This window comes from Polyodon spathula, chromosome 15 (assembly GCF_017654505.1).
Source record: "Polyodon spathula isolate WHYD16114869_AA chromosome 15, ASM1765450v1, whole genome shotgun sequence".
Classification (NCBI taxonomy): Eukaryota; Metazoa; Chordata; class Actinopteri; order Acipenseriformes; family Polyodontidae; genus Polyodon; species Polyodon spathula.
The window spans coordinates 8,036,068-8,063,996 of record NC_054548.1 but is presented as its reverse complement, the minus strand read 5'-3'; the positions used below and the strand labels follow the sequence as shown (position 1 = coordinate 8,063,996).

At 36.5% G+C, this 27,929-nt stretch overlaps 2 protein-coding genes across 5 annotated transcripts in view; both read left to right on the top strand.

Moving 5' to 3' along the window:
• The first annotated feature begins 81 nt into the window (after window positions 1–81).
• Window positions 82–17,855, top strand: LOC121327881 (testis-specific gene 10 protein-like). Its single transcript, XM_041272187.1, has 16 exons — window positions 82–401; window positions 1,066–1,223; window positions 2,213–2,389; window positions 3,202–3,279; window positions 3,654–3,805; window positions 5,067–5,182; window positions 5,815–5,969; window positions 6,571–6,626; window positions 7,492–7,660; window positions 8,266–8,376; window positions 9,780–9,965; window positions 11,092–11,301; window positions 11,803–12,005; window positions 12,804–12,908; window positions 13,020–13,175; window positions 15,241–17,855. Exons 1-16 carry the CDS (start codon window positions 326–328, stop codon window positions 15,263–15,265), a joined length of 2,133 nt encoding a protein of 710 aa, XP_041128121.1. The 5' UTR covers window positions 82–325; the 3' UTR covers window positions 15,266–17,855.
• Window positions 17,856–22,207: 4,352 nt separating this feature from the next.
• The window catches only part of LOC121327880 (CRACD-like protein), a 38,674-nt gene continuing 32,952 nt past the window's right edge, over window positions 22,208–27,929 (top strand). For 2 of the 4 annotated variants that reach the window (XM_041272184.1, XM_041272182.1), the window contains exon 1: window positions 22,249–22,337. The gene's annotated coding sequence lies outside the window, so the exon portion shown is untranslated. Of the gene's footprint in view, window positions 22,338–27,929 lie in introns of all 4 variants that reach the window. The other 2 variants (XM_041272183.1, XM_041272185.1) reach the window with 2 other exon arrangements.

Here is a 27,929-nt window from a genome sequence, read left to right as displayed (position 1 = left end):
ATGACACTTTCATCAAAATACAATGTTTTTAAGCATACTGTTCTTTGTACCCTTGACCTGATACCTTTGTAGTTCCAACTCTTGAATGTTTTTCAGAAGGTCTTGGTCCAATAAATGTATCACGTTTTAAGCTTGGATATCTAAGTGAATGCATTTACTGTAGTAACGTTATTGTTATTTAGAAAAAGAGTTCATATTAGAAGCTGAAAGGGAACCAGGACACCTAAAGAGGAAGGACAAGTCTCCTTCTTGACTGGACTCCTTTGTAAAGACTTTGGAGGAAGACCGGGATCACTACAAAAGAGAGGTAGAAAACCCGAGGAAGATGCTAAAAGGAAGAAATTCAAGTCCAATGCGCAGCAAATCCAGAGGTCGTAGCCCATCAAGGTCCATGCCAGTTAAGAATATATAATATATATATATATATATATATATATATATATATATATATATATATATATATATATATATATTACATACATCTTTGCACAAACACTTACTACGACACTGATAATAAAGTGTTGGGTCCTCATGAGCAGCCAAGACTGTACTTCTTTCTTAAGAGACGTTGTATGTGGAAATCTGCTGGCTGTTCCCCTGTTAAACAGCAATAATCCGTGCAGTGTTATACATGGAAGCGCCTGCCAGCCAAGTACCTACTATTATATTCTGGCAGATCTGTCAGGCTTGCCTATTGTGACTAAAACTCACTTGCAACAGGGAGATGCAGCTGTTATATATTATAGAACACATATATTCAGTCATGTGAGGGACAGCACATTTGCACATTGGCGAGAGCACACAAACTCATTGATATAGTTGATTAAGAGTTTCTTTTTAGTACTTTTTGTTTTGTATAATTATTTTTTACTGTTTCTGGTTATATCATTAGTCGGTTTGTGCATGTTAAATTAGTTTATTCAAACTATTTTTACTAATTCAGATTGCTTCTATTACACCATGTGACACTGAGCTGTATGCTGAGTGACCTCTTTTAGCAGCCTGTCTTACTGCTGTTACCATGGCAGTATCACAGATGCAGTTTATTTCCTAATGTTATATTCTAGGGAGGGACCTATGATTCAGAAGTGATGCGGATTATGCATGAGCGTGATGAGTTGAAAACTATGCTGGAAAAGTATGAGCGTCACATGGCTGAAATTCAAGGCAACATTAAAGTTTTAACAGCAGACAGAGACCACACTAACATTCTACATGAACAGGTAATGTCTTTCATGAATTCACTTTGGTTTTCAAACCGCATGTATTTTAACAATAGTATAGTTGTTACTGATTAGAAGAGCCTATTGTAATGGAACTCTTTCTAGGGGCTGATGAGTTAATAATACTGACATGTACTAGCCTCTTGACTACAGAGCTTCTCTTAATTGAACGAATGGCAAGATTTTCATCTTTGAACCTTATGGTTTTCGGTTCATGTTCAGCCCTTGCCTTTCCTTTCAAATCAATGGATTAAATTCCAATTAATTGCTATATGCATACATATGGCACATTTCATAAGAGTATGAACGGTCAGAAGATTGAACTATTTAGCAATCATGGGTTATTATAAAGGCACTGTGGTGCCCCTAAAGTTAAGTTGCATCAAAGCACAATATTTAAAAAAGTAAAATAAAATGTAAAGTAAGAGAGATATTAAGGTTTTAAAAATGTATCTTTGTTCAAATCGTCAGTCCTCAAATGAGAACACTTATATTATGAAAATTCCATGACCCAACTGACACTGTCAATCATCAGTCATGGAACTTTGGTGACGCATGGTTGTACATTTTATGTAATAGACTATACATGAACTAAAAAAATACTAGTATAAATGTACTAAGGCTAATGTTACAACATTATCGTAAATTATCTGTTTTGGTTTCTGCTAATTGAGTCTAGTCTCCTGCAGAGGATCTGTAAATAATTAGAGCAACCTACGATGTGACCTGTAGGGGGAGCTGTGACTTGTTGTGTGCTCTTTGTTAATAACCATATTCCTTCGAATTTAAGATGCAGCTCAAATTTCCCACACTCAATTTGAGGAAAAAATAAAATATCAAATAAATATGCATTTACAAAGATACAACCTCAGTTATGCATATGGAGGTAGTTTATGTCTGTCTGCTATCACATAGAGCATTACAGTTATGTGCGGTTGGTTTTCATGGTAATAGAGCCGCAGCTTAATTCTCCACCCTGATTTTAACAGGCCCAGGAAGAGATAACAAGACTTCGGAGGGAGATAATCAAGCAATCCACAAAAACTCCGAAATCAAGCCTTGCAGCACACTCCATTCTTCGACGTGTGGAGGCTGAAAGGGACCAGGCAACTGCTGACCTGCGAAGGATGACCACTGAGAGGGACAGTCTGAGGGAGAGGTTACAGGTAGTGTCTTGCCAAGGGCAAGATATGTGACATAGTGGTTGGATAATGCACTAGCTTTTCAACTGAAAAGGCCTGGCCTAATCTTAAATCACGAGTTTTGTGGTCTCACATTATGCTTCAATGGGCTGTAACATTTTTAATTGGCAGAGCCACAATGGTAAATGAGCATGTTTTTTTATGTCTTAATGACCCATCATTTTATAGCATTTTACTGATGAGTGTAGCAAACAAAATATTTTTGCAAGTCTTACCTGTTGCACACTTTAATTCTCTATATAGATCTCATATGTGCAAAACAGTTCAAAAACAAAACACATCCAACTTTCTCTCTCTGCTCTGCTACAACTAGGTTAAACAGGGTTCTCAGTTTACTTGCCATGCCTTCCAGAAGGTCTGTTGCTGCTTTACTTCATTGATCATTTCACTTCAGCAGTATCATTGGGGTCATGCATCTAACTGGCTGCAAACATGTCAGTCATGTGGGGAAGCAGGTGGTTTCTTACTGACAGGAAGGAAGGAAGGCCTTTAGGGGTGGGGAGAGTTTAACTCTACTGGTCTAAAAACATGCAAACAGATTTATTTAACTTGCAGTGCAACATAGCATAATTTAAAAGGTGGTACATGTTTGCTAAAACACTTGTTTCTTTAAAAACTGCATATTTGAAGCCTATGTAAGTTAATGGATGTGCATGGCACAGACCATTTAAAGAACTATTTTGTTGGCTACAGTTACCTTAAAAATTAAAATCTAGAATCAGTAATAGTAATGCCGTATTTGTTTTAAATAAAAAAAAGTTACTTCTTTGTAACAGATATCCCACGAGACTGCTATCAATGAGAGGGCTCATCTGGAACAAAGAATAGAAGATCTGCAGTCAGAAATAATCTTGGTAAGGGAAAATGCCTCTGTTTGAAAAATGTATTTGTGCAGCTGAAATTATAAGACCCCCCCCCCCCCCCCCCCCCCCCCCCCCACACACACACACACATACACACACACACACACACCCCACCCCACCCCACCCTTATTCATCAGTGAACAGAACCGTTCACATCAGTAACTAATTGAATGAATAATCATGATGAGGCTTGAAGCATGCTCACTGGGTAGTGTGTACTATTCCTGCTTTGTGGTTACATTGAGTATTTCCATCTCAAGTACTGACAATCCAACACTTGCTGAGAACACACGTTTGTTACAAATGAATAAAAGTAAAAATGCTTCTGAATTTGTCAGTAACTTGGTTCATCTTGGCTCTGTAAGCTGGAAAATGAGCGTCAGGAGTACAAATCCAGGCAGTCCATGATGAAGGAAGCACTGCTGTCTCTTGAAGAGGAGGTCAAACTGATGACTCGGAAGGCAGCAGACACAGAGGATGACCTCGACAGGACTGGAACAGAATGCAGCATTTTAAGGTAAATAAACCAGATGCAGCGCAAAAACATCATGTTTTAGTATTGATTTTAAACAATATAAATCATGTACATTGCCTGAAAGATAATGTCCAGCATGGAAGGTATTATGGGGCAACAGTTTTATGATGAATACGTTTTTAGCTTTATTTTATTTTTTATTTTTCTAAATGCTTTTTGAATGACATTTTACCATCGTTCTGTATTGCTTAAAGAAATGACGTATAGTACATAACACCACAGACAGCAGGATGTAAACTGCTTCCTTTTACTAATTCCCTATATTTTGAAAGGTATTTTATAAAAAAAAACCTATGTTTACTTTTTGAAATATACAGTCCGATTTCTGTTTGTTTTGTTTGTTGCCCCTCACCACTTTTTAGAGTTTTGATCCAAAAATATTATTTTCAAAAGCCTTTTTTTTAACAAAGAGAAATGATGTGCTCCACCAGCCCAGTTGCTCTTGGCATTTATCTGCACCTGTTGGTAAGGTCCCATTTTCAATCCAAAAAAAGGAGCAGATGAGTCAATTTAGCACCACTGTTTAACACTTAGTACACGGTGGTGGAAAATGGGAGCAAGCTATGAAACAGTGTTAGCACAGTAAATCAGTTTTTTTAAAGGCATGAAGTTCACAATTTATTACATTAGCTACTACAGGATGAAAGAGAGAAGATAGAGTACACTGTAAACCCTGATAAGTCCATTTTTTTTTTTTTTTTTTTTTTTAGTTTCTGTTTGCACTTTGTTTTGTAAAATGAAATGGTTTGTGCAATTTTGCAGTGTTTGTTTCTGTAGGTTTAATGTATCGGCTACATGCAACTACTGTTAAAATCTAAACTGCTAAAAATGTTCGCCCTTCACTTGGCACCATGCATTTTCCGTCTTGGCTACTTTGCTCAGCTCCCACCCCTGATATATAGAAAGAGGTTGCTTGAAAACAGTGTGTATACTGTAGTGTGGGTTGAGAATCTGATGATGCAGAGACAGGAAACCATTTTCAGTTGCTCTATGGTACAACAGCTTAAAAAAATAGAACTTAAAAATTGTTGTTACTAGGTAGTACCCATCGGAGTTACTTGATTCTTAGTATTGTAATCTTCTTGAAGTCAATTAGTCACACCTTAGGCTTTAACTCTGACCCTTATTAAAATAAGGGATGTTAAAATCCCTTGTCATCAACATACAAATTGAACAATCTTTGTGAAAATTGAAACATTCACTAAACATTAAAGTCAGGTATAAAATGTTTTACTGTTTACAGAGCAACAAGCAAGCAAATAGAGCAGACCCTAAGGGAGAACCAGCTTCAGCTGTCAGTGAAGATCAGTGAACTGGAGGTTTCTCAGGAGAAACTCACACGAATGGAGGAAAAAAATGGTAATAAAGTAAAAAATAAAATCTTGTGTTTTAATGATGTAGACCTTAGAAACGGTAATGCATAAAAACAGCCAGTAGTTTACTGGCACATTGCACCTATCCAATCAAAATGAAACTTGTATAGACTGCTGTACATACTCCTGCCATTTTAAGCTGCATCCTGGAGAACTGTGCATCCAGTCATGATTGAAACATCTTCCATGCATTTCGTAGCACAATTTCTTGAAGGTTTCAGAATCTTATTCAAGAAGTTCTGTTAACAGCTGGTTGATTTAACTATAGCTTGTTTTGTGACCCTACAGCAGGTAGCCCTGCAATGTGTAATAATTGAAACCTACTGTGGGTGTATTTACTGAGATTTCAGTACAGTTGATCAGTAACAATATGCATATCACTCAGTAAAGCAGATACATATGAAGTTTATACATACTGTATAGTCTAAAGGGGTCATTTTCGGTCCAAGACTGGAAACATTTTCTGGAGATCATACTTTGTTGCAGGTGGACACCAGGTAACCCTAAATGGTTTAGTAAGGTTTTGGATTTTAGAAAGAGGGCCTGTTATCTGAGGTGTTTGAGTTGCAGGAGGATGATCATGAAGTGCATTTTAATCAGTTTTCCTTTTGTGCACAGATTTACAAGCCATGCAGATTGCTTCGCTTCGAGAAGAAATCCTCACTCTCCAGAGTATTATCAGCTCACTAGAACAGGATAAGGACTCCTTGCAGGAAACTGTGGATAGGAAGACTGAGCTGATCTCTGCCTGTCACAGTGAGATAGAGGAGAAGGTATTTTTTAGAAGAAAGAAAAGAAGTAGCCGCTATCTAGGCCAGTAAGTCTCTGGAATTTTCTTTACTAATTTTTTCTGGTATGGTAAATCTCAGAGACATAAATCCCGCTGGTCTGTGGTTTAACATGCTTTCAAGTGGCAAAAAAAATGTATTGGCAACAAAACAATGGCAGTATGAGATTACATTTTACAGTCATTGATCACTTTTAATATGATACAGTAGCAAGCACATGGGTTGTGTGTTGAGGTGCTGTTACTGTACAGTTGCTTATTTAACTGTTTAAGAGTGTGGGAATCAATTTGCCTGATCTGGTGACTTTTTCAAGCACCTTTGTGGTATTTCAGCTGAAGTAGTAATTTAAGATCCTATGGGTCATATTCCCAAACATTTCTGGAAACATTTAATTGTTTGAGGGGTTTTATTCATTTTATCATTTTTCAATGCACTGTAACACAAGAGAATGTGTATAAAACTTCCTTTCAAACAGTTTTGTGAATATAGGGCTGGATCATTAATGTGTATGTCTGTGCTTACAACTGTTAAACAAAATACAGCATTTAAAGAATGTTTTGAAATATTGAAATTATGTTTTTTTAAGGAAGAGTTCATCAAGGATTTGAAAAATTCTATTGAGAAAATGGAGACTACAACAAAGTAAGTTTAAAAAAAGAATTGGTAATTGACGTTACTTCGCTTTTTAAATGTAGAAGCAAAACGTACTGTCTGTAGCAACTGTATCTGCAGTATTCTCCAAACAGTTCATTACAGCATTGTCTGTCAAAAACAAGTTGCATAAGTTACTCAAATAATTGATCAACTGTTTATTAAAATTGTCCATACATTTCTTCTCATTTCAAAATCCAATGAATGAAATACATCTCGGGGTTGCAAGACTTATCCTGAACTCACTTATAGCACTTGCGCTCCTTGAATCCAATAAAAGATAATGAGTGCCACCCCATAATTTGTTTTGTGTAAACTCGTACTGCTGTTCCAGGGTAACCTTTGGAAATGATACATCCAGTAGTCTCAAAGGTTAAAAAAAATCTGCTATCCTTTCCTATGAGGTTACAGGAGCCCATCTATTACAAAAAAAAAAGGTAGAAGTACATGGAACTGTTCTAGACTGCTGATGGCTTCAGTTAAAATGTATTTTCTTCATAAAAACAATCTTTGAATAATTCTTCAGATAACGCTTTGTCAATAGGGCCCTGTGTATCGAAAGAAACCATTAAGAATTCTTATCGGTGTAACCCTCATTATCTCATTGACTATTTGCAGTTTGCTTCAGAGAGGGTGTTGACATCAGAGCATTCTTGTCCCTCCTTAGCTATTTAAAGTTCAGCTTCATTCAAAATGCTATTTTAGTGAAGTTATTGAAATGATTGGGGTGCTTTTAGCTTTTGCTTCTCTGACCATATAAAACCATTTAATCCTGGAAAACTAGTTTAATACAATACTTACCGGCAATTTGTATTCTGGAGATAACAACGATTGAATATCTATTTCAATGAAATAGGAAGTTGAATGAGACTGTCAGCAGTCGGGAGAGAGAGATTAGCAGTGTGCGCCGGGAGCTCGACTCTGTGAATGAAGAACTTGCCAAGACAGGCAGAGCCAAAGAGGCTGCTGTGCGGGAGTGCAGCCAGATCCAAGATGCCCTTTCCAAGGCCAGGCTTGAAAACCAGGTAAATGTGATAATATCACAAACTGTTCTATATTAAGCACCCAAACATGTAGAACTCTGGTTTGTTAGTTTAGTTCAATCAAACCATTATTTTTAGATTTTAAAAAAGCTGAAGTTGGTGTGCTTCAACTCAAAGTTGGGTAGTTATTTTATTTCATTTGATGTTATTTTTAAAAAAATCTAATAGGATGGCAAGGCAAATTATGCTGCCTTTTTAAGAAGAGCCTGATCTAAGGAAAGCAATTCTGTCAGCTGATTAAAACTGTACTGCTCTGACAAACTCTAAATAAGAGAACGCCAGGGAAGGCTTAAATCTTGTTTCTCACATTGCCACTGTTTGAGTTACTTATTTTCTGAACAAGGTCTTCTATGCTGTCAGTCCATTACTTTCCATGAAACAATTAAACAAAAAAAATATCTAAAATAAGTGAAAAAGTAAATATTAAGTGCATAATCAGGAATTAGACTCAAGATGTAATGACTAAAACATTGTTTAAATACAGTGGTAAGCATCTACTTCTTCTTAAGTACTCGACACCAGTCTTTTTGCGTTGCACATTTATAAGCGTGATTTGTAAACATAACATTTTGAACACTTTGCCTCAGTCACTGCTCCGCAAGCTGGATGATTCTGGACAAGTAGTTAACAACCTGAAGCTGAAAGTTCAGGATTACATGAACGATGTCGCTCGAGTAGAAAATCTGCTTACATCTAAGGTATGTATTTTTAAACAGGGACTTGCAATAGTCAGTCAACTGCAATAGATATGGTAATACCTTTTTTCTGTTTTCAATAAATGTATTTAAAAAAAAAAAAAAAACAATGTTGGTTAGTTTCAGCTATATTAGAAATGTTTTCAGAGGTATAAAAAACTGATAAATGCATAATAAAATGATACGCCTTACTGTTTTTACTGTCACCTAACGTTGTTTTCAATTATATTGACTGTTTATTATTGCAAAAACAGCACAAAGAACTTACTTCATGGTGCATTGATGTGGTAAATTTACTTTCTAATCACCCTGTGTAAGTGTGTGTATGTACACAGTCGACTCCACTTAAAACATACAGCTAAACCCTTTTTTTAGTGCATCATTTTCAGTGATTATATGATACGGCTAAATGCATAATTCGCTTAATTGCATAAAACTGCGTGGTCCCAGAGTCCATTGTACATTGCATTTCAATTAAGATAATTGCATAATGCAAACAACGTTTGAGTGTTTAAAAAAAAAAAAAAAAAAAAAAAAAAAAGAATGTTTGAGTGTTTCAAAAATAGCAGTGACGTAGAGCCCATAGCAACGGCATGACAAAGGGAAAAGCCGGCAAGAAAGACAGCGAAAATGGCAAAGCGAATCTGTAAAACTCTTGAACCTCAGCACACTACGAGTCTTCATGGAGGCAAATGGTAGTCAGTCTTATGTCTTACAGTTTTACAGGTTTTTTTTCCAGTTTATCAGCTCAATCGGCCGAATACTGTGTATTGGCCATCAGATATTTGTTTTGCTCCGTAGTACTCACAAGATCTATAGTAAGGTACTGTATTACAATAACTTACTTTATGCCGGTTGTTATATACTGTACATTATTTAGCTTTTCATATCATTTTCGTGCATTGCCAGAGAGTAGTGTTGTTGTTTGCATTGAGCTTATAATGTATTTCAAGTTGGTTTATTTTTCTGAACTTGTTCAGTATTTTAAGTTACTTGTAATAAAATATAAGAGAAAAATAAAGTCATGGATTTGATCAAAATGAGTCATATGTACATGTACCTATAGACCTATTGTCATTGTATCCCATTGTATTCAGTCGCATCTGTTATGTGCATACTCTCACAGGGGTCCCGAGCCCATGCAATTATGTGGAGTCAGCTCATATTTATATATACAGCTCTGGAAAAAATTAAAAAGAAATATATATATATATATATATATATATATATATATATATATATATATATATATATATATATATATATATATATATATATATATATATATATAATTATTATTGCTAAGTCTGCATCTAAGATACTGCCTCTGACATTAAATTAATTAAAAGGTTTAAACCAAGTGGACCAGTTAAACTTTATAATTGAGCAATGTGCTGTACACATAGGATAAGGAGAACCGTGAGCTTCTGGACAACTACTGTCGAGCCGTGTCTCAGTCTGAGAGCTGGGAGAGCAAGGCACACAAGATGGAAGCCGAGGTCAGCTCAGTGAGGCTGGAGTTTCTTACCAGCGAGTCTGAGAGGCGAAGAGTGAAGGAAAACATTGAAACCCTGGAGAGAGATCTTGATGAAGTGAGGATTCTTTTTTTTTTTATCTTGTCTGCTTTTCAAGTGCTGTCTTTTTAAAATAGAGCCACAGCTCTATCTCATACAATAGAGAAAAGACTGAATTAAAGTAAACAAATCCATAGCCAAATTAAATAATTACAATTAAAGTTAAATACTGGTACATCTTGAACAAGCAGTCGTGTGAAAAGTTACCCTTGACTTTGACATGTGCCCTACTGTAAAATAGCTGCCATATTCAGGTATTGTGACTTTTTCTGAACTATAACGGCTTAATGCTTTGAAATATGTGCTTCATAACCAGTAAACAATAATTTTACAAAGCTCCCACGACGAAATACCTAATAATATCTCAGAAACCATTTGTGGTAGTGACATCATATTTGCAGGGTTATTTAGTTACTGTACCTTGATGTTGACCTCTGACCTAATATGGCTACCATGTTGAGGTTATATGACTAAGTTTCTTAGGTATAGAGACAGTGTTCTATGAGTTTTTTTTTTATTACTGGTGTCCAGTTAAAAGTAACTGTTTCTCTGCCACATTGTTTTAATCTCATTGGGGTGATTTATTGACTGCCTTAATAATATTACTAGACACAGTTAAATACAGTGGAAAGAATATACATTTAAAGGTTGTGGTATTACATTTCACTGCTGTTAAAATAATTAAAATGGACCCCACTGGTTTTACATGTAGAGTTGGTACATGGCTGTTTAAGTTCCATTACAGGTCTTGTCCAGTAAATCTAACATTGCTTAAAATGTAACATATGGCTAAGGTGACCGTATGGCTCTGTGTTCAGTGGGACAGTTTTGGATATTTCAATGCTTTTCAACTCACAACCCAATGCATTCTGGTAAGTGTAGTCCTGCTTCTCTTAAAGGTAAGAATGGCACCTGAGACAGGTAAAACATACCAGAATGCATTGGGTTTTTGAGTTGAAAAGCCTGAACTTTCCCAAACTGTCCCGCTGAACACCGTACATAAGGCAGATCTCTTTCCAGTATCCATTTTACTTCATGTTTAGAAAACTGATAGGCCAATTCTCTGACATGATCCAGAGATGTTTTTTTTTTTTGTTTCCGAAACATTTCTAGTGATTTGGTTTCTGTATTTTCTCTGGCTCAGTCGTTGGTGGCGGAGGATGCCTGCAAAAATCAGATTTCCCATCTGAACAAGAGCATAATGAGACTAGAAGATGAGCTGAGACAGATGCAGTCACAAAAGGAGTCTGCCTTATCAGATCTGGAGTCCACAAGGGAGCTTTGTATCAAACTGGACACCAGCAAGGAGATGACAAGCAGACAGCTTAACTCCAAGAACCTGGAGATGGAACAAGTATGTATCTCTAAAACAGAACTGTTCTACACTTCTATATTACCTGAGCACAATGATATTATCTACGTTCCAAAGAGTAAAATGCTACTGTATATACAGCTATGGACGGAAAGTGGAATGTGCACACTGTTGTGTAAATGGGCTGTCCCTCAAATGACATTAATGACTCTATTATATAAAATTTTATTTAATTAAATAAAAATCTCTCTGTTGCAGTTTCAGTCACACGTGTTTTATAATTATAATAGACACTCAGTTATCAGATGCCTTCATGTCCAAAGCAGCACAAAGAACTTGAACACAAAGAATGTTTTACATACAGTAGATCAGTCTCAAAAGTGATTGTGGACCATTGTGAAGAACAAATTTCCCACCCCCAAGGTAGCAATGATTCAGAAGTGGTCACATATCTTTCCAGAACATTTTAGACATCTCGCAAAATTGATTTCCCAGCAGATGTTTTGTTGTTTTGCAGTCATGTTAATCGTCTTCTCTTTGCAGGTGCTGAATGAGCTGGAGTTGAATCGCTCAGAAATCGAGCTCCTCAAAAAGCAGCTGGCAAGTGAGAGGCTTTCCATGAAGAACCTGGAGAGCCTGCTGGTAACCAACAGAGAGAAGGAATATCACAGCCAGATGACCACTCAAGAGAAGCTATCTGAGATCGAGCTGCTGCGAGACAAACTCACGCTGGCCGACAGCAAGATGTAAGTTCTCAAACAAGATAGCTTTAATAAAGGCTTTGACTTGTCATTGTCTGAAATGTCTGCACTTTCAAGGGAAGGGCATTCTCTTTTTTTCTGTCTCAGCTGATGTAATATAAAATAAGCTGATCCCTGGAGCCAGCATTACACTTCAGCCATCAACACCAGGCAGAAGGATATCTACATCATCAGATGGAATGCAAATGGATGGAGACACAGATGGATCACATTAGTTTACACTAAAGCTATGTCTTAGTTGGTGCTTATCTTGGTGAGAGCCGAGTTCAAATTAGCATGAAGTTTTAACATCTAATCTCATGTAATGGAAGTCAACCCTTTTGCATGCGGTTGGAGGTATTGGTTCTTTTCATACATTAGAGAAAAGGACATTGCAAAGTTTATTAACAAAACATTTCGGACAATAGGTGGCACTCAATGCTAGCAGATACAGTGTATTTAGAACTTAGATCTGTTTTAATTGCTATAGGTTCAGACATATTTTTTAGTTGTACTTTGTTTTGTGTGGGGTGCAAGTGCAAAATACACTGTAGCACTGACTGCTGTAACAGGGTAAAAGTACTTGTATCAGTAGGGTAGAGGTAGAGTAGGGTAACTTGACCTATATTGCTGTGCAGCATAATGACACATCTGGTTTTAATAACGCAGCTGCTTGTTTTCTAAATGTTGTGCTAACAACCGTGTACTTGACAGCTTGTTTGTTTTTTTATGTCTTTGTTGGAGCTGGAGTTCGGCATATTTGAACTAAAAATGGTACTTACACTTTTTTTTTTTTTTTAACAGATTAAATCAAAGTCGTGAGGTTGCTCAGGTCAGAAGCAAATCCGCACAGTTGGAAGCAGAACTGGAATTGACTAATCAGCAATTATCAAGCGAGCGGTTTGAAAGGCAAGTGTACGTCCATTCCTGTGTTTTGACTGTTCATGGTGTGGTATGAGAGTCATGTGGGGGATGTGGCATGTGTTTGAATTGATTTGAATTGCTTTTTTTATCCTTCAGGGAGCGTGCTGTGAACGAGCTTCGTCGCCACGGCCTGTCTGCCTCACTAAGCTCCACCTCTCCACCGAGAAGGTCCCTCAGCCCCAGAGCCACCTACTTGCCTGAACGTTCGTTCCTGCGATCCCCAGAACGCTCACTAGACAGGTCATTCGACAGGTGAGAGGAAAAGCTTAGCATTCACACTGATAGCTTTATATTCCTTTGGTCATTTTTGATTGATACAGAAAATTGGCCTGTGTTCACAAAGTATTTGCATTAAGGGGTAGATGTACTAAAGTGTCGCAATCGTTGCAAACCAGAAGGAAGTGTAGTGTGAAATATACTAAACAAACGCAACGTTGTTAGCATCATTTTAACAAATGCTTTGCAGCCATATTTTTATTATTTGCGCTTTAGCCTTATATGAATATGTAATTCTGGGCGTTCCTACAGAAATTCGCAAAAACTGGGTGGAGATGGTGCAAATGAGGGACCAAACATATTATAATGAGATGTACTAAAGCTGCGGGCAATTGCGACAATTACAACTGCATCAATTTGTTAAGCACTTTTGAAAGCATGTTTTAAACAGTCGCAATTGTTGCTGGAATTTCCCAGTCCACTTTTATTCGTGTGTTGCCAGTTGTGCTCAATGTTGAGACAAACACCCAAGTACCTAATTTTCACTGAAGTCAGGGTGTACTTACAAGCCTTGAAAACAAAACTCTATCACATTTCTGGTGTTCACAGCATGTTGGGAGCAATAGACTGCACACATGTGCCACTAACCCCTCCAGTTCATTCTGAGCACCTGTATAGGACCATGATCACTTGTGTGTTAATTGTCTAGGCTATTAAGTAGACCTTAAAATAATCTTTTATTCACATTGTACACCAATGCGTACAATGCAAAACTATTTCAGCGCAATGATTTATATTTAAAACACATCAAGAACTGTAAATGGTATGTGTGTGCGATTTTATTGTATTGTTTTTAAACCCGACAGCTCCTTATGTCGGACAAAAATGTCCGGTTTAGCGAGGGGGTACAGTATGATTATTAAAAGCTTTTTGGTGGTGAAGGTTGGGACCCCACTATAGAATCTGATGGGATTAAACAGCGTTAATTTTTTTTTTTTTTACATATGTAACAGTAATAATAGGTAAAATGAAATGCATTGTATAGATGACGTTTACATTTAACAAAAACAATGTTATTTTGATTCTTGCACCCTTGCATGTATAGATGTTATCCTTCAGGCACTCTCTGCTGCAGCAAACCACAACTCAAATGACGCTATTTTATTTGAAAAAATGTCGCACAACTCTCGCAAGAGATCTTGCTAAGGTGACGCAAATAATATTGAAATTAGTATATTGCGGCTCTCTTCATTAACGTATTTTTTTTCTTAGTACATACGACAAAATGTGCACTTTGCGAACTGTCGTAACGAAGATGCAAATTGCTGTATGTTTGAGCTGCGACTGGCCCATCTTAGTGCCTCTACCTCTAAGTGTTCAGTGTTTCTTTTTTTTATAAAACAGAAATAAAACTGCTAATGTTAAAAACTGCCAAGTGGATTTATGAGCTTCAAAATTCCAGTTCAATTAAGTAACAATGATAGAAGTTTGAAATCATAACATTTTCAATTATTTCAAAATACATCCAGAGTTCCTGCTGTACGTTTAATTCCTTTTAAATAAGGTACAGTAACTACCAGTTGGTTGAATAGCTAACCTGCATTTATTAAAACCATTGGTTGTTAAATATATACTATACAGAATAAAAGTTGTATTCTGTAGTACAACTGTATTTTATTGGTTTGATTTTTTTAATAACTTTTAGTTGATTAAGACAGCATTAATGATATACTAATTCAGTCCAAATAAACGGCTGCAACGTGTTGAGTTGTTTACTGGATACGTGGATCCTCCTTGTTTTTTCAAGAAAACTGAATATGCTTCTCTGCCTGTTCAATACTGGCTTACATGTCATGTACATTACGTAACTAGGTGGCACTGTGTATATAAATTACATGGCCTTCAGACTGGAGCAGGGCCTCAAAGTACAATATTGCCCCTCACTCTCCCTTATAACTCCACATCCATCCCATTTGTATTTTTTAAAAGTTCAGTGTGATTAGACCTATGAGATCACATTACGTAATTTGAGTTTAGAAACACAATCATTTATCCTCAGGTATTGATGTATATGTATTTACAGTATTTTATGTTCTTTCAGGAATGTTTCTTTCAGGGACTTCTAAGACTACACTACTGAAAGAGGAAGCATGATTGTAACTGTTAACTCTGAGGACAATTGTTACCACAAATCAAATGTTCTGCCTGAAGGTATTTTACTGTGAAGAAAACTTGTTTTTGCCAAAAAATATTTTTTCAGGTAAATAAAAAAACCAGAGGTTTACAAACAGAAAAATAATAATATATTTTAATATAATCTAAATGTATTACCTTTACTGTAATTTAATAAGGATGATTTTTAAATTAATTACACATACATGCATATAAACACAGTGTGCACTCTATAAATGCACACTCCATATGCACAAGTGCATGCATACTTAAATACATTACATACATGAGTTCCCATTCATGCAAACACATTTTCATAGGAGAATGATAACTGTTTACATTTGAATAGAGAGACAAAAAAATATATGTCTGACCTAAGAGCTCTTTGTAGATGGATGACCCCTTGGTTCATCTGGAAAGATGGGGCATTAGAAGATGGGTCAGTGACCCATTTAATTTCCTTTAACCTGACAGGACAATACGAGGGCTTTCATTTCTGGTAAAGAACCTCAAATCATATCTTTCAAACTATGTTTTATCACTGTTCCAAATCAATACGCCAGAAAGTACATTAGTTGTGTATTTTACCTTTTTTCTGCTTGACGACAGAAAATCTCTGTCCTTGTACACGCCCTCTGAATGCTGTCCATCAGCGTAGACTGCTTCCTCGCTGTCCTGTACGTTTAGTCTATATTTCAACTTAATATAGCAAATAAAGTGACAAAATAAAACAATCAAGAATAGGTTTTGCTGTCAACAGCAGTACAGTCACCACAATAGCAGCGATTCTCCGGACTGAATGACGAGTTGAGAAGTCAAAGAACTGGATGCAGTCTGATTACTTTCAGCAACTTTATTTCAGCATATCACAATTACCACAGGATGGTGCTCTCTTCTTAACAAAGCCAGGAAGGAGGCTTTGGATAAACTTTATGAACACACTGAACAAGCTACTGAACAAACATTATTAACACATAGACTACCAGATATTTTTAATTACTATTTTATTATTATTATTATTATTATTATTATTATTATTATTATTATTATTATTATTATTATTTCGCTAATACATTTTAGGACCTAATGGTAACTTAAATATCGAAACGTACACAAATATGCATCTCAAAGTTAGTTGTACTTTTATTCTTATATATGTTTTACAAACCATTCACAAACTATTTTCGCTGTTCTGTACGAGGTCCTTGAACTGAAGAACAGCTTCATGTAAGTAGAAGATTTTTTATTTTTAATATATTGAGGTATTAGGCTATTGGAAATACCCACAATGCAACATAATGAAGCCTGAGTGAAGCCTGAGCAAATCGCATTACTCATGGAATATGAGGAAAATGTTTGTATTCATAAGCAAGAAAAACTAGTGCTGCATAAAATCACAAAAAATACTTTTAAATGTGTTTTTTTTTTTTTATGTATCCCTTTTTGAATAATAATAGAACCCTCAAGAGGCCTTTACCCTCTCGTAAAGCCCTTCTTGTTATGTTAAATGCCCTCGCCTTCAGTTCGGGACATTTAACGGCACAAGGGCAAGCCATACCCTCTTAAAGCCCTCTTATTCCGGTTCTATTGCTTAAATAATTACCCATCAACATAGACAGGGTGCAGCCTTACCAGTAGTCTCAAATGCCTCCTATCTAGAGTGATCACAGTTTCACTGAATCCTCTGATATCAGTCACATTTTAACAGCATTCTTGCACTGTGCAGTGTATTTCACAGAATTTAGGACTATTTCCATCAACATGTATACTAATTGCAATTTAATCCAGTGTAATGGCATGTTTTAGAAATATTTTATGTGCGATGACCTTTTACCTCTATGCAGAATTTATGATTGGCAGCAAGTAACCTGACATTTCAAAGGAGAACAGGAGTAAGACTTAGTAAGTATCTAGCTGACTTTAACTGTTAATACAGCTGACATTGGCGATGAGATGTGAAGAATTTCAGATTTTGACACTAACTGACATTGTGAATGCAAACTCTCTGCTGAAATTTTATGTATAGTTGTCACTCAGATTCTAATTGGGACATTTTATTGGTGCTGTATTATAATATTTATTATGAACAATGAATGAGTTGCTTTATAATGTGGGCGTGTGTGTTTTTACATTACTAATCATTTGTATGCATTAACACAATTTATGCAAGTTTTTTTGTTGAATTATTTTCAGTAATGTCAATTTTTTACATACATGCGATAAATGCAATTATTTTGTACTTTATAGGACTGAATAAAGTATATCTATTTATTTTGTTATTTAATCTTTATTCTTTATGAATGTTACACTTTAACTCATTGAAGGCAGAAATTATACAGAAAAGCTGTGCACATTAACAACACCTATCTGAGAAAGATCTTTACACAGATGCTTAAGTATTTAATTTGATTTTCATAAATAAGGCCCCTGAAGAATTCCAAGTGCACTGTAAATGTACTGTATACTTATACATTTATTAGCCCAATATCATTTTAAATCAGACTTGAAAATGAGGCAAGCCTGGTAAAACAATTAAATTAAAAAAATGTAAAAATATTGTCATGCATTACACTATATAACACAATTTTTGTTCCTGGGTAGTAAGTGTTATTTCCTAATTGCTTATGCCTCAAAAGTATAGAAAATGGCTATTATTCCCCACAAACTTTGCTTTTGTGACCAGGACAGTGATATTTCAAAATATCACTATTTCCAATGGGCAAATGTGTGTCTTTTTGTTCACATAAAGTCAGAAAAAAACAACATATGAATCCAAATTAACATGTATTTATACTAAAGTAATACAAAAATGACTACATAAGATTTAGAAGTGAGTAGTTCTTCGAGATTTACGATTATACTGTAAATACAATGTAAAGGCAATTTGGTCCATCTTGCTCGTTTGGTTGTTAGTAGCTTATTGAGCTCAGTATCTCATCAAGCAACTTCTTGAATGATCCCAGGGTGACAGCTTCAACAACATTACTGGGGAGTTGGTTCCACAATTCTCTGTAAAAAAAAAAAAAAAAAAAAGGGCCTCCTATTTTCTTTTCTGAATGCCCCTTTATCTAATCTCCATTTGTGACCTTGGTTTCTTTTTTCAGGTCAACATTGGCAATACCTTTTAGAAATCTGAATGCTTGAATCGGATCACCGCATAGTCTTCTTTGTTCAAGAACGTCACAAGGAGAGAGGTGGTGATCATAGATGCTTCCAACCTAGGTTATGGCGCTGACTGGAATGGCCAGGGGGTGCAGGCGTGTGGAAACCACCATGGGAGGGTCTCCACTAAAGGCTTTGGAGCAGCGGGCAGGTCACCTGGCCCTGCAGCAATATTCCAGGGATTTACAAGGGAGACGCGTGCTGATCTGCTTACAACACCACAGCTCATGAACAACTGTTTTCAGTAAGAGAAGGTCATCTGTCAGGGGTGAGGAGATAGACAGAGTGGCCCACAGATGGCCCAAGACTCTATGTTTCTCCAGTGTTGCCACTGCTTACACTGCTTGGAGAAGATCAGGCAAGACTGGGCTCGGGTGCTCTTAGTAGCCCCGAAGTGGCCCAAAAGGACCTGGTTCTCAGTACTGGCACAGCTCCCATGCAGTCAGCTGTGGGAGTTGTCGGCCCATCGTGACCTGTGGAGTCTGGTGCGGGGCACTCTGACATCCAGACCCAACAGTTCTGCAGCTCTGGGTCTGGCCCGAGTGGAAACGTTTGAGCCACCTCTGGTTATTTGACAGGGTCATTGTCACCCTTAAGAATGCCAGGGCAGCGTCTACCCGTTCCCAGTACGGCTACAAATGGGTTGACTTCCAGACATGGTGTCAGTCATGTGCACTGGACCCCACAACTTGCCCCACAGCAGATATACAGCAATTCTGCAGGACCTGTTTGATGATGGGAAATCTCCCTCCACACTTAAGGTTTACCTGGCAGCTATTTCGGCTTGCAATATTTAAACTGACTCAGTATTCCCAGGAGCACAATTGACTTTTAAAGGGTATTCTGAGGTTAAGATCCTCTAGAAAGGACTTTGACCCTCGCTGGCAGCTCAATGTAGTGCTGGTCGCACTTCCAAGACTGCACCTCAAGCTCCTTCATTCAGCAGAGCTGAAATTACTGTTCTAGAGACAGCTTTACTGATTGCTATCATCTCTGCCAAGTGGGTAGGTGAAATACAAGCATTCTCCACAGCAAAAGCCTGTTTGTTTTTTTGCAGAGGTCAGAACTAAGATTACTCTCTACACTAATCCTGCTTTTCTCCCTTAGCATTTCTGCTATCAACCAGTCAGTGGAATTGGAGGCCTTCCATCCACCTTCTTTCCAGTCTGACAGGGAGAGAAAGTTCCATATGCTTTGTCCAGTTAGGGCAATCCGAGCAATTATTTATTTGCTTCGGGTCTAAGTGCCAGGGACAAACCCTGTCTAAACAGCAGCTGTTGAGGTGGATTGCAGACACGGGCAGGATTGTATACGATCTAGCAAACCTGCCCCCACCAAAAAGGTTGACTGGTCACTCCACAAGAGGCCTTGCAACCTCCTGGCTGATACTCTGGGGTGCATCTGTCACAGACATTTGCAACACTGCAGTATGGGCCACACCTCATACTTTTACCACGTTCTACCGACTGAATGTTATAGATCAGCAAAACCCTAGTTTTGGGAACTCGTTCTGCTTTTTAACACATTTTTATTATGTTCCACTTTAAGTCCTGGAGTAGTTAGCCATACACCATTTTTGGACTTCTGGTGTTAAAGGCTAACGTTACTCAGTATGACCTTGCAGTATATACACTGCAAGAGGTTTCTACCTCACTGTGCTGTGGGCGATATGCCATGGACTCTTATCGGTCCTCGAGCAGAATGCTAAAGGCAGTTTATCTTCCCTTTTAGCAAATCTGTCAGTGCTGCAAGTCCTTCACTTGCGACGGCTCGGGTATTGTATCCCATTAGGTAATGGTTACATTTTGTACTTGAAAGGGAACGTTAGGTTTCCTGAAATAGAAATGTAACTAATACCCTTCAAGGTCTCTGTGTTCACTACAATGCAGCAGGCCTGAAGAGAAAATGGTACTGAGCCTTATGTGTAACTTGTATTTTTCTCCTGGGGGCGGAGATGACATCGGAGGCACACAGGGCTCTTAAAAGGTGCAGCTTTGATATAAATTCACACGTAATTCAGGAGATATATTCCGTTAGGTAATGGTTACATTTCTATTTCAGGGAGCCATGGTTATGATAATAACCTAAGGTTCTCCTGAGCTGTGTGGGGAATTGCTGTGGTGAGGAAAAATAATTGGACATTTTAAATTGGGGAAAAAATCGAGGGTAAATTAATAATCATAATAATCTATAAGGCTTTGATCTCCTGTCCAAAAATCAGATGCTTACTTTGCACAAAATGAGTAATTATAAAGACAGAACGGGTAGCATTAATTTGATACAGAAGAGTCTTGAAAATACCACTGGGAGAACCATAAGCAAACTTTAGCAATATAAATGATATCGTATTTCCCAGTGGTGCTAATACAGTAGCTAACATGTACCGATTAGGTATAGTGGTACTGTAATGGATAAACCAATGGCATTGTTGAGCCCCAGAAAATACTAAGTATTAAAATGTTTCATGTTAAAAACTAAACGTTAATATCCATAAAATAGTTAAAATAGCTAAAACATTCATGAATTCTTTATTATACTACTACAGTTTGGTTGCATTTGCTATATTTGAGTTAGACATATAACGGTGCATGGTAATGGAGCACTGTTCCTTTAAGAAATTACCAATTAGGATACAAAGGAGGTGAAAGGTCGGAGATCAAGTTGAGTAAGGAGAGTGTACGCGAGTGTTAACAGAGACCATAAAAGCAAGAAAAAAGAAAATATGTCTAAATGCATAAGCTTTATTATTACTGAACGGGACAATGCTCTCTCAAAAAGTGGGAACAAGTATGTTGTTTGGGTGCAAAGAAGTGATACGCCTTGCTTTCAAGAGTGAACTCGAACCGAGGCAAAATAAAGTCGCAACAGAGAAGAAAACTGGCTTGTGAGTGTTAAGGGTGTAACAGCAGCAGCAGCGATCAATATTTCCAAAATGAAGAGCTGGAAAATGTAGACCCTTTCTGGATTCCGTAAGAATTGTACTTAGTATGTAAAAGTACGTAGACACATAAAAAAATTCAATTCTGCAATATCTCATAATTAGTTTGTTGTTCTCAAAATAGACTTTTAAAAAAGCATTATTTGAATGGATCGGTTAAAGCACTGAATAAGACCCATAGTCTAGCCTGTCAGTCTTCATTTTTTACAAGCAGAAAAGCAATGTCACTGCTATAATAAAACTAGCAAGCATATGTGTATATTGGTGTCTTTTATATCAAAATAAATTTTACTGTAAAACCATTTTTTAGAATTAAACATAAATCTCATGAACAGATTATGAACCCATTTATGAAGTATTGTATTTGAAGTATATACTTTACAAAAAAAAAAGTGAAAAGTACATAAATAATCAAATGTTTATAATCTTTTGCATTAGATTAATGCGCAAATCTAAACACTGGATTTACACGATACACAATAAAATCTCTATTATTTTTTGCTGGCTGCTTGTATTTTTATTTTTGAAGAGCATGTTAAAAAGTAGGCTACCAAACAAAAAATGCATCCACACCCCTGCCTTGACCAATAATTGTGCCCTGACTGTTTGAGCAGAAAAATAAAAACATCAAGGTGAATGCATTCCTATAGCTTTTCAAACTGCATCAGCAGTCAAGTGTCAGGTGCAAAAAAAGCCACTCCTATTTACTCACCGATGGCTGTGTTTGGAGGGCATGTTTTTCCCTGACAGCAATGCTTGGCAGTGGTACTGGGGTAGTTTCCACCTCCATTGGCTCCTTGTCCTACCTAAGACCAGCCCACGAAAACGCTGCAACAGTGAACACTGTGAACTGAAAGGAGAACGCATTTCTTGGAAAATGTTCATGGCATAAAGAAAAAGAACAGCAACAGGGTCGACAGCATAAGGTAAATGAAATAACAAACTCAAATATGTCGTTATCTTTGCATTACCATTACATAGATTGAGAAGTTTGAATTCTTTTCCTGGGAACTTCAACGCAAAAAAATATTTGTGTAGCAAAATTAACAGCACAGCCATCGTTTTTTTTTTTTTTTTTTTCGTTAGATGTTTTATTGTTTAATGTTTATTGGTTGTAAACATTCTACACTGTATTGTGTAATGAAACGTGACGTCTGTATATGAGTGAGTGCAAAGTCATTGGCACATAGACAGTATTGGAAAGTATTTCTTCTGTATAGGCTTTCTCAAAAATAATACGATATTCTCAGTAGGCTATACTCACTTTGCTCCGTTGTTATCTGCAGGTTTGCGGTGACGAGCTGATTAAGTTTTTGACGACACTATCACAAAACTAGTAATACTGCCTAATGTAATACCAAACGAAAGATATCGCCGTTGTTTAATGTACTCTATATTATTATTATTATTATTATTATTATTATTATTATTATTATGTACTACATGTTATTTTAAAGATGTTTTAAGACTTTTAAGTATGTAAAACTTATGAAATCAAGAATTGTAAACTCTTTCTTGAAGACAGACAGTGGGAAATGGTGATTATCTTCGTACAGCAGTGTACCAGGCAGATTGTTGGATCGATTCCAGGTGCAGCTATTGGCTGTTGGCTGTTGGCTAGATGCTGCTGAAATAACAGGTGTATAGCGTCAAACGGGTTTATTTATTGGTTAACATTCTAATTTTGTGGATATGAAACGGCAACCAGTGGCCAATAAAAATGGGGAGGCAAAAAAAATCAGATGGCTTGGGGCCCCCTTAAGCCCAGTGTTACTGGAACAATTTTTAAAGTGGGGGTGCTGAATGCCTTTGAACAAAACTAACTCCCGTATATTATGGAAGCCCTGCAAGGGGGTGCTGTCACACCCGCAGCACCCCCTAGTTCCAGTGCCCTTGCTTAAGCCCCCAGCAGCAGTGTATTCTAGTGTATTCTGACTGACACTTTATATCTTCTTAACATTTTACCCCAATTTAAGGCTGTTGTTGAACACATTTTCTACAATAGCCAGCAGAGAAAACAGTAGCCCGTCATAGTTTATTCTAATAAATGTAACTGTTACACTGACAGTATATGTTTAAAAATCCACTGTATATAACCATACCTGACAACTTTTGAAAATACGGTGCTATTTTCAGGTAAGCGGGTAAAAAGTGGTACGCAACGCCCTGCGCTTGCTCACGTATGCCTAAACGTATAAACAATTTCTGATAGGTTTTGCTATTTTCTGTCCTTTTCATCTTTTTTTTTTAAATTTCAACCATTAAGAAAATAATATGCAAATATTTATCATATGCAATACATTGGATCTTGTACATTTTTTTTTTACTTCTAGAACTGCGGTGGACTTGTCTTTTTGTCTTGTTTGTCGTGAATTGTTTTTTTTTTCTTTTTAGAGAAATTGGTTCTCTGTTTCCAATTTAAGTTTGCATAAAACGTATGTATACTTAGTGGTAAATGTATTTCTGTTTGACAATAGGAAATCACATCACTTCGCAATTGATTGCACCTGTACCAATCTCACAGCGTACCACTCTCAATGTGACAGCGTACCCCTTTCTAACATTACACGGGTCACGTTTTGGTACACGTACCACATTGTGACGATGAACCACTTTATAACACAACACTGGCAGCTGAATTAAGATGCAGAGCGAGCGAGGGGAGGGGGAGACTTGGCAAGTATAACATTAATATAGCATTTAGATTTCAAGACACTTCACTATAATATACTTTGCATAAAATATTTCCTAAAAAAGAGTTGTTAAGGCAGGAGAAAGGCAGACACAAATCAAGCACGTTCTGTTGACTTCATTTGATAACCCTAAATAAATGACTGACAAAATAATGATATACCGTTCTGTACATATGAAACTGTTTCATAAAAAAGTAAGCAATTCAGCCAAAATTTAACTCAGGAGCAAAGTACATTGTAATTTGAAGAAACTAACAGAAACAGTACTTTTAATTAATATATATATATATATATATATATATATATATATATATATATATATATATATATATATATATATATATATATATATATATATATATCGTCAGTATTAGCATCCAAGGTCATCAATGTGGGAGGGCGCATGTCCCGTGATTGGCTAAAACATGCAAAAAGGGAGGGGAGGCATGCCACCCTTGGCTATTTCATTAGATGACTTTACTTACTGTTCCATGCAAGCCAGTTGAAGAAATGGAAGAATATGATTGGTTAATAGATGTGCTATTCATAACTATAGAGGAGACAAGAGCACATCTGCCTCCTCCAAATTTGTATGCTTGATCATTCAACTCTTTGCCCGTTTCAAATACCATACTTTATAGAGGATTAGTATCTTCTTTTTAATATTTTAACTTAAAGGGGTTTACTTCTTAAAAGTAATGACAATTCATTCTGCTTGGCATAAAGTAAAGTACTTTAATGGGTGTTTTTTTAATACAAAAATATATTTAAACTTTCATTGTTTATGTAATTAGTGTCTGATCAATGAAACAACTAATTGCACGGGTGTCAGGTTGAAGTAGTATAAAATAGCCAATTCTTATAAATAAGAAAAAGGTTTTAAATTTCACAGTACAATGTTTTGAAATACATATGTTTGTTGCTCTCCATCTCCATCTTCATCTATGTAAATAGTGGGATATAAGTAAATAGAAATGTTTTCTTGTATACAGAGAGAGAACTGACCTAGAGATTTTAGTGCAGGCTCATCAGTTTGAATTTGCTCTTATAATTTACAGGGCCGACAAACCAAACAGTGATTTGTTAAAGAACACAATAAAGGTTTAGCACATAGGCTTGTGTGTACTGTCTTTACCACTGTTGGAATTTGGAGCCCAAATGTTGATATTGTCACCGTGTGACTCTGGGCAAGGCGATTTAACTCCTTGTTATTCAGTCCCATCTGGTAGTAAGCAGGATCACCATCCAGTAAAAATGAACCATTTTGTTAAGACATTTATTTAACCTCTTGTCATATAGTGACTTCACACTCTCTGGAACTGGATTGCTCGTATTGTCGAATAGAAATGAACTGTTTATTGACAGTTTATTTAGGAATTCACATATCAGGATCCTGTTTACGTTATGTACTTCAAGTGTACTTATTCCTTACATTCCATTCATTTTTCCACATATTAATTTAACTTCATGTTTACATGCCAGAAGTAGCATTCCCTTTACAATGTTACCAGGAATTGCTTTGTTTGTGTTTGTGTCTAGTTGTTACTAAACAAACTAAAATAAACACATATAGGGATGATGTATGTTACTTAATCAATCCTGTTGACAAAACACTGAGCTGGCATGTTGTTTGTCTTAGCTACCGACCTGCCTCTTCACTACTGTGCCTCCTACCTGCAATGTGAGAATGACATAAAAGCAGTGGTATTATAAGGAGCATCATATATTATTGCTTTCTTTAAAAAAAAAAAAAAAAAAAAAACCTTAATCTGCCACACTTCCTCAAGGCTCAGCATTGTTGCTATTTTTTTCTTTATGCTGTTGACTGAACGACTTTATCAGTCACCTTATTCTGACCTGGCATGATGGGTGCATAATCTGTCCTCAGTATGTGCGTCATTATAGTACACAGTATTGTTAACACCGAAGAGCAGCTTGGTTGGTTGTCTCATTCTTTGTGCAAATGCAAAGTTTACTTTTTATGGTTCTTTCTAACCAACTTAATATTGCACTAATATCTGACAATCATCCATTTTATAATATATTTTGGGTTGTTGGATTATATGAACAATTATGGCTGGTTTTACCGACACAGATTGGCGCTAATCTTGGACTACCTAATGTTGATTTACATAAGGCTAGGTAGGTAGGCCAAGAAGTGCTAACTGAGGTCTGACGGGGTGACATGTCCGAGCCACATGTCCATCCCACACGTCAGAATCACAGAAATAAAACAGTTTAATTGTTAATATGGGTGTTTATTTGGCATGTATTTCACATTTCTGTAATTCAACAGGGTCTAGCAACATTATCAACACATAAAATATAGTCATTTCAAGAACATAGGACCTATTCACAAAGATTTGTGAGGTACCTTTGACCCATTAACTTTGAACTTCTTATGACTCGTCACAATGTTGGTAATCATTACCAGATTGATAAGAGCAGAAGCATTAACAGAACTCATTCTTGTACTTTAATGAAGACATAATAAATAATGTTAGTTTCTTGCATATTTATTTATTGGAAGTAGACAAAAGCTTTTTAAAAGGGAAGTCTCATTCGGTTTGTGTTTATCTTACCTGAATGAGTGCAGTATAGCCTGAAATATTCCAAAAACCTTCCTGCAAAAGTATTATAATCACCAGAGATGCTGTTTTGTCACAGTTCATGATATTTGACTTTTGATTGAGAAAAGGGAGCACAGATTTCCAGCATAGATTTTGACGGCAATGGAGCATCAATCTCTCTGGTGATTTTTCTCACTGTACATACTATATGTTTAAAACGTTTCTTGGCCCTATCAAGTTTCTTTCTGATGAAATGTGTTTAATAATTTCAATGTATATCCTGGGCAATCAATCGTTCGAATGGTACAGAAAGACAGCACTACACGATTAAATTAAAATACAATTCATAAATCAATGGCGATTTTTAAAAAAAATGTTGTTATATATTGCCCCAGTATGTAAATATGTGCACATATTATTTAAACAAATTCATTGATTTGTCTAGAGCAGCACGAGATGTTAAAGAAGTCAATGGAACATAGTACACTGTAGGATACAAAAAAGGAAAAATACAAAATCTGCCTGTCACACACTGCTACTCAGTTTGATTATTTATTTCTAGTTGCTAAAATATAACATTGCGTTCTATATGGACGGACGGCCGGTCGGTCCCACAAAAGTTCATTGTATTGGCATTTTTGAGGAAAAGTTGGTAAACACATTATGTTATTTATTTTCAATGTGCTGAATTACAATATGGTGTTTACCAAGCTGTATTTTTGTAAGTTTATTGCCAGGAGACTTATGAAAACAGGGTCGCTTGACTACCTTATTAGGTCTACCTTATTGAAGCCAGGTGCCAGTTAATACAAAGTACTTTTTAATGTTTCACCAAATTATTTACTAGTAAAGGGACAAATGCTCTTCGCTAAATATTTTTAAATTTTTTTTTTTCAATAAATAACCGGTAGTTGATTGTGTAATTGTAATGATACCACACTTAATTCACTGTTCACTTTAACCCCATTTACTGCACACAGAGGGTGATTGTGAACAGAAACGGGGTAAAATGTAAACACATAGTCTATTTTTTAGGAGCTTAAATTAGTTTACATGTTCGCATTTATGTTATGACCTATAGTCACCACTGTGTTGTCCCTCTGCAACTACATTAACGTGACTATTCCCACAAAATGTCCTCAAATTTAGTAAAAAGTCAGATAGAACCAGGGTGGAGTGGAGTGGTCATCAGTCAGTACATTAAATTGTACCTTTCCCCGCCTTTAGTCCTGTGCGAGTCATGCTAATGAAGAAG

Excerpts from the sequence above, each read along its gene's own strand:
- LOC121327881 (XM_041272187.1), top strand. The coding sequence starts at position 326 with ATGCTAAAAGGAAGAAATTCAAGTCCAATGCGCAGCAAATCCAGAGGT. Across the intron at positions 1,224-2,212 it reads CTAACATTCTACATGAACAG|GCCCAGGAAGAGATAACAAG; the intron begins GTAATGTCTTTC and ends TGATTTTAACAG. Across the intron at positions 13,176-15,240 it reads CTAGACAGGTCATTCGACAG|GAATGTTTCTTTCAGGGACT; the intron begins GTGAGAGGAAAA and ends ATGTTCTTTCAG.